Here is a 6,943-nt window from a genome sequence, read left to right as displayed (position 1 = left end):
CCTGGGACGTTGATTTCCCCTGTCCTAATTCCTGGGTGCCCTCATATCGGTCCTCGTCTCTTCAATTAGCGAGGATCCTGGGAACTGACACATCTCTGATAAAACTAAGCAGATTCCCTAATCTTAACCTTGCAGAGAATGGGTCCCTCTCCTGGGTCTGATGCAGGATGGGGAAGCCACAGCACAAATCTGGGCGCCCAGAGGCTGAGCTGTAACAGACATAAAACATTTTACTCTATTCCTTCTCTTCCCCGGCCAGACCGACACGTCTTATGGAACTTTTGTTCCAGTAGATTTACTTTTTATGAAAAGGTGGCTGAGTCGGTCAGTTTTTTTGAGTCCCTGATCTTGGTGGATAGCTGAAGTCCCATAAGCAGATGATCCTATTGTCAGCAAATGTTACCTCTTTTCCCCCTTATTCGTAGCTCACTTCCATTTTGGTATAATTGTTGACTTGGCTCTGCATTCCAATCTAGCGGTTTGGCCACATGATCCTTCTCCTCATTGCTTGGAATTCATTTTGCAGTAAGGACAAAAATAAGTGAATTAAAGGACACGAGGTCGGCCTCAGGCTGCGGGGAGTTGAAGAGTGTGGGCTTTAGACTAAATCATATCAAGGGTCTGGTTGCATCGCTGTACTACCCGGCCATGGGAACTTGGGCACATTTTTACACTGTGTGAGTGAGCCTCAGGCTCATCATCTGTGAACTGAACTTGAGGAGCCCTGTCAGTCGGACTGCTGATTGTGAGTAGGAAATGTAAAGCGCCTGCTGCAGTGCCGGCCATGTATCACATTCGTCCCTTCTGATGCCTGGTCGCCGCACGTTGAAATGAAGGGCTTTACTGTCCCTAGACCTGGTATGATGGGCTGAGGGGGAGCCTCACCCGATAGCCCTGCCTTTTCCAGCTCAATTCAACGGGCGGGACCAGACTCTCTCCTGTACACTCTGTCGGTGTTGTTGGTAACCCTCAGTCCTCACTCAGGCTCCCCGTTATGACTCTTGTCAGGGCTCGTGTCTCCTCTCTTTCTTGACTGGAAGCCCTCCTAGTAAGTTCCATACCACCTGTGACCCAGCAGGAGGACGTCAGGATGGCCTTATTTGGTCATAGCTGCCCACGGTCTCACAAGAATGAAAACTGTGGCAGGCATATTCAGGCCCTGTAAGGGATGGTCCCACTCAGGGCTCCAAATCAAGTGCTGCATTGACTGCTGGGCAGGCCTAAGATTCCTTCCTCTGTTGACATTGAACTGACCCCCTCAGACCGATACGCTCACTACCTGTCGCTTACTCCTGAGTGGGAAACGACGGGACCCACTGGCGGACGTCTCTGCCCTTGGCCTCCTAGAACTGGCCGTGGGGAGGATTGCTCGTGGCCGCTGATGATGTGGGGTGGCGTTCCCACGCTCTTGTTTTCACCCTGTTTTCTGGCAGAATCCGCAAATATTCCATCTTGACTTGAGACATCCCTTCACACGAAGAAATCCATTTCCCTGAGAACCCTGTGGAAGAAGTGACGTTTCCTCATCTGGTCACAGTAGCTCATGGTCCACCAAGGCTAACAGTAGTTGAAGGCGTTTGTATTGCCCTCCACTCTGAGGGGGTGGAGGGTTCTTTCAGCCTTCAGGGTCCTTACCTTGGATCCTGGCACAAGCTGGAAATCCTTCTTCTGCTGATCCGGGGCTGACCTTTTGGTGATGTGCCTCACGTCCGTGAGATGTTCCGGGAGAAAGTGATTATGACTCATCAATTCACCAGGGCTAGGTGACATGATCTCACTTCTGAAAACAGGGACAGAGCTTAAGTGGCTCTCTTCTTTCTGGGAGAGATCCTTCCATTGTGACTTGTGTCATCCTGTTGACTGCTGTCGGGAACCAGGTACATTTCCTCTGCTGAACTGGGCCTCCCCCATTAGTCTAAGGACCTGAAGTTTCCAAGAGCTTCCCGTCTCATGCCTGAGCTCTGCCTGTAACCTCCCTTGGGCAACTGCGGAAGCGGGACATTCCATCTCTATTATGGAGTAGCCCATTGCCTCATGTCTCATAGAGGATACTTCCCTTGACACTGTCAGGCCTGGATTCTACACCCTGCTGAAAAGCCAGCCTGTAAACCACGATCTCGCCTTTTAGAAACCCTGCAGGCAGAATCCAAGGCGGACTTGAATCTGTCAGTTCTTGCCTAGGACTCCATGGTAACGGCAGAGGAGGGGTCAGGTGTGGCCCTGTCAGTTACAGTGGACTGGTCCCCAGGAAGAGTCTCCTCTTGGACTCTGCACCATTGCCGCGACTGCACTCTCTGCTAATCTGAGACTGGAGCCTTCAGACAAAATCCTCATCTTCCATGGCCATCAACTGAAAGTCCCTGTTAGCCACAAGCAGCCAGGACAATTTTGAACCTCACAGGGCTGACAATTGGGACGGGACCGTATGGGGAGCTACTCTTCTGGCTGGGTCCTTCCACCTTCCTTATTCAGGTTCATCACTGTCATTTCTATGAGAGCCTGAGACTCCTCCTCTACTCATCTGAGAACTCTGGGCCGAGACCAAGGCCCTCATGCCCCCTGAGAAGCCTGAAGCAGGGAGGGGATGCTCAGCCTCGAAGCTGTGCTTGAGACTCTCCATGTGTGTGCTCAGTGTGACCTGTCTCCCTGTCACTTCCCCGATTTTCTGGGGTCTCGGTCTCCCAATCCTCTTGTACTAGCCCTCCTCTTGGTTCCTATCTCTGGGATTAAGGCTTCCTGGTAAATTCCACATCTCTTCAAAATCATGAGAAGGTACCACTCCGTAAACGTTGCAGAGCACGGATCCCTCTCCAGCAGTAATGTGAGATGGGGAAACTGTAGCACAGGGCCGGAGTCCTAGGACTTTGATGGGTTGTCCGTGGAAAAACATACCTTGAAGTACTCTTTGTCTACATCAGCCAGATGAAGTGCTCATGTAACTTCTGTTCTGAAGAATTTACTTTCAACAGGGGAGAGATTGTCCAGGAGGACTTTGCGAGCCCCTGATCTTTTGAGGTTATCTGAGATTGCAAATGTAGATCACCATACCATCACAGAATACTGTCTGTTGGCTTGATTTACAGACAATAAAGAAACATGCAAGCCCAGGAAATACAGTGAGCCTCTCATTAGATGAATCCAGAGAGGCTCACAACAAGACACATCATAATTAAAATGCCAAATGTTAAGAACAAATCAGAGACTCTTACAAGTAGCAAGAGAAAAGCAGTTCGTTATCTACAAGGGAGTTCCCATGGGACTCATTTCAGCTGAGGTTCCACAGAAACTCTGCAGGTAGAAGGGATTGACAGGAAATATGCAAAGTGATGAAACTCAGAGACCTGCAACCAACACTCCTCTATCCAGCCAAGATATCATTTAGAATCAAAGGATAGATAAGAGCTTCCCAGACAAGGAAGACATAGAGGAGTGCGTCACCCCCATGCCACAATTACAAGAAATGTTAGAAGGATGAAGGGGAAGAATTTGAAGGAGGAAGAGGAGGAAGAGGCTGAGAAAAGAGAAGGAAGGAGAAGGAACGGGAAGAAAAAAGAAGAGAAAAGGAAGCAGAAGATCGAAGAAAAGCGATAAATATATGAATATTACAAATGGCAATAAGTACATACCTATCGACATTTACTGTAATTGTTAACAGATTAAACGCTCCAGTGAAAGGACACAGGATGGTTCAGTGGATAGGAAAACAAAGGCCTTGAATATACTGGGTACAAGAGACTCAGTTCAGATTGAAAGACACCTACAGACTGAAAGCAAAGGTGTGGGAAAAATAGTTCATCAAAATGAAAATGATAAAAAAAAAAAAGTCTGGTTAGCAATACTGAGATCAGACAAAATAGACATTAAAAGAAAGGGTAAAACAAGAGGTGAAGAAGGATCCTGTAATCCCACCTCGGGTATTCATCCCAAGAAACTCAAAACACTACTTTGAAGAGACAGGTGAATCCATATGTTCATTGCAGTATTCTTTACGAGTTTCAAGATATGGAGGCAACCTCGGTGTCCATCAATAGGCGAATAAAGAATGAAGAGCTGGTACATAGATACAGTAAAATATTAATGATTCAGCCAGAAACTAGATTGAAATCTTGCCATCTGCAACAACATGGATTGTCCTAGAGTGCAGAAAGTCAGAGAAGGACAAATGCCCTAAGATTTCACTTACCTGTCAAATCTAAACACCATAACAAATAAACAAGACAGAGCCAAACTCAGAGACACAGAGAACCTTTTGACGGTTGCCAGATGGGAGGGGGCGTAGTGATGGGTGAAAAGGGGAAGGGATTAGGAGGTACAAATTGTTAGTCACAAAATAGCCATGGGGATGTAACGTACAGCATGGGGGATATAGTCAATAATATTGTAATAACGATGTATGCTCATATGGGTACTGGATTTACAGGGAAGATCAGTTCCTTACTTATATAAATGTCTGGTCACTGTGTTGTATACCTTAAATGAACACAATATTGCATACAAAGTGTAACCGAAAAATTTTAAAACTTAGAAAAAAGAAATAAGGAGCATGCGTTGTGTCTCTGGGTGGGAGAGTAGAATAGTGGGCTTACAGTAATTTGGACGAGCCATCAAGTTTGAGCCTTGCACTTACTAGCCCCATGACTTTTGGCACATTACCAAACTCTAACTCTATGAGACGGGCTGCCCACTCTCCAGCGAGTCTGATCGGCCCTGTCTTCTACGACTGGTAGCATATATGTGATATAGAGAAAGCACCAGCTTCCATCACTGTGCCAGTCTTGTACTGAGACATTAGGCAATAGAAATATTGCTATGATTATCTTGACCTCAGAGGTTACCATTTATCCAGCTGGAATTTTTTGCTTGTTCGTTTGGTTGTTTTATTTACAGCATGTCGTGAAATATGCAGTGATCTAGAAAACAGAAAAACTCCCGGTGAGCCAAAATGGCACCTAGGCATGAAAGCTCAGGAATATGCTCTCTCCAACCCCTCTTTACCCTCCTTTTTACCTGTTCCTTATGAAGTAGAGCGGACCTCACCCTCTTTTGTAGCGATAGCTCCTCCTAGCCTGTATAATTGCTCGGGCACGGGCCGGGCCTTCTTTGACTAAACACCCCCAGGGCAAGCATGAAGACTTCCAAAGAGCTGATGCTCCAGTGATGACTGTGTAAAAGAAAAGCCATGAACAAAGAGGTACACGCACAATGCTTTATTTTCTCAAACATGCTTGAAGGACATAAGCAAACGCAGGTAACATCTTTTTAAATGTATAAAAAGAAAGACTAAATGGAGTAAAGCAATGCAAGAATAGAACCGCTTTTACTCTTTCACTCTCTATAGCTTTCTATATTCTGATCCCAACTCATTTTGTGTGGATTTATTTATATTTCCAAAGATATTGCTATCTTAAAGCCATGTTATCTTTTTCTAGACCATGGAAGCGTTTTGGGGATTTTCAAGGCGTACTTTTATTATTATTATTATTTATGTATTTAACTGAAGAAATGTTTTGAATTTTTCTCCATCGTCTACACACACCCCTTCCTCCTACCCTCTGGTAACCACAAGTCCATTGTCCATGTCCATGAATCTCTGTTTGTCCTGTTCATTTGTTGCTTTTAGGTTTAAATCCCACATATAAGTGATAACATGTGATTTTCAACTTTTTCTGTCTGGCTTTCAATGCCTATTTCCAAAAACAAAATCTTACTCCTAATCTTGACACATGGCAATGAATGTGTGATCCCTGCCATTCACACACTTACATACCAAATCTACATGAACTTCCTTTTGAGAGGAACACTGCTTGAAAATGCACAAAAGAGGCAAGACAATGACATACACATTCGTCGATATTAGGAACACAGCTTAACAGGCCTTTGCAACCGGAAAGTGAAGAATCCACCTCAGAGATCACTCGGGGGGAGGGTCGCGGCTGGACGTGGCCCTGGAGCGTGCTCTGGCTTTGTCGGTAGCCCCAGCCATGGTTGCCGCAGTGGCCCGGGCTCTCTCCTGCTCATCTCTCAAAATCTCTTCATAACGGGGTGGGAAGTCAGTGGAGACGGTATCTTTGACCTTGGACAAAAAGTCCAGGACTTTCGCCTTGGTGGTTTCAGCTTGGGCTCTTGGGCCCCACAGGAACTCGAAGCGTGGAGGATCACTGCCGGGCACCTGCCGGTACTCCAAGTAATTTTCCTGCACCAAATCTTGGGTGATAAGCTTCCTGGGCTCCCCGAAGATGAAGTGTGTCTTTCCAGCATAGACTCCAAAAATATTCAGGAGTTCCCAGATCTCCTCCTCAGAGGCGCGGTTGCCATTCAAGAAGATCAACCCCAGCAGAGGCATCAGAATCCCTTTTGTAGGAAATTGCCAGGCAAAGCTCACACTCCCTTCGCTGGTATCATCCAGCTTGCAGACAAGGGAATAGGAGTGACTGTTGGGCTTGACTTCCTTCACTTCCAGGCCAAAGAACAGATCCATGCGCTCAGAGGCTTTCTTGAGGATCTCGGGGAAGTGCTCCCTGTACCTTTTGTGGATGACTTTCAGCATGTCTCCCTTTTTAATGGGCTCATTCATTTTGTACTTGCACAGCAGGTAGTTCGCCAATATACCCGCCTTCCTAGTTAGAAGATCTTGGCCTGAGCTCTCACTGCAATGTGCGGCCTGGGACTTTTTACTCTTCTGAACATGGCTCTTGCCACGTACATCAGATCTTTTGCACGAAACACCTGCAGTGGCACTGGTGGCAGCTGAGACACTTGCGGGTGCCTGGAGACTGCCAGCATCAGAAGAGCTCGAGGCACCATCCCCAGTAACAGGAGGGGAGGAGGCAGTGGCTTCTCCCTCTGCTGTCGCTGCCTGAGCACTCTTAAGACCTTGGGCCTCGGCTCTGTTCTGGCGGCGTTTCTCACGAGCACGGAGCTTACTCTTCTGACCGCGAGGCAT

General features: G+C 46.9%; 1 protein-coding gene across 1 annotated transcript; it reads right to left on the bottom strand.

Moving 5' to 3' along the window:
* Positions 1-5,911: 5,911 nt before the first annotated feature.
* On the bottom strand, positions 5,912-6,943 carry LOC105311227 (melanoma-associated antigen B1-like). The gene has a single exon (XM_011387238.1). The coding sequence runs from the start codon at positions 6,941-6,943 to the stop codon at positions 5,912-5,914; it is 1,032 nt and encodes a 343-aa protein (XP_011385540.1).

The sequence above is a fragment of the Pteropus vampyrus genome, unplaced genomic scaffold (genome assembly GCF_000151845.1).
Source record: "Pteropus vampyrus isolate Shadow unplaced genomic scaffold, Pvam_2.0 Scaffold1000002346, whole genome shotgun sequence".
Classification (NCBI taxonomy): domain Eukaryota; kingdom Metazoa; phylum Chordata; class Mammalia; order Chiroptera; family Pteropodidae; genus Pteropus; species Pteropus vampyrus.
Note: the sequence above shows the minus strand (reverse complement) of the source record. Positions and strands in the feature narration are given on the sequence as shown.

What these genes read in the sequence shown, in the direction of transcription:
- LOC105311227 (XM_011387238.1), bottom strand. Translation starts at nt 6,943, where the DNA reads ATGCCTCGCGGTCAGAAGAGTAAGCTCCGTGCTCGTGAGAAACGCCGC.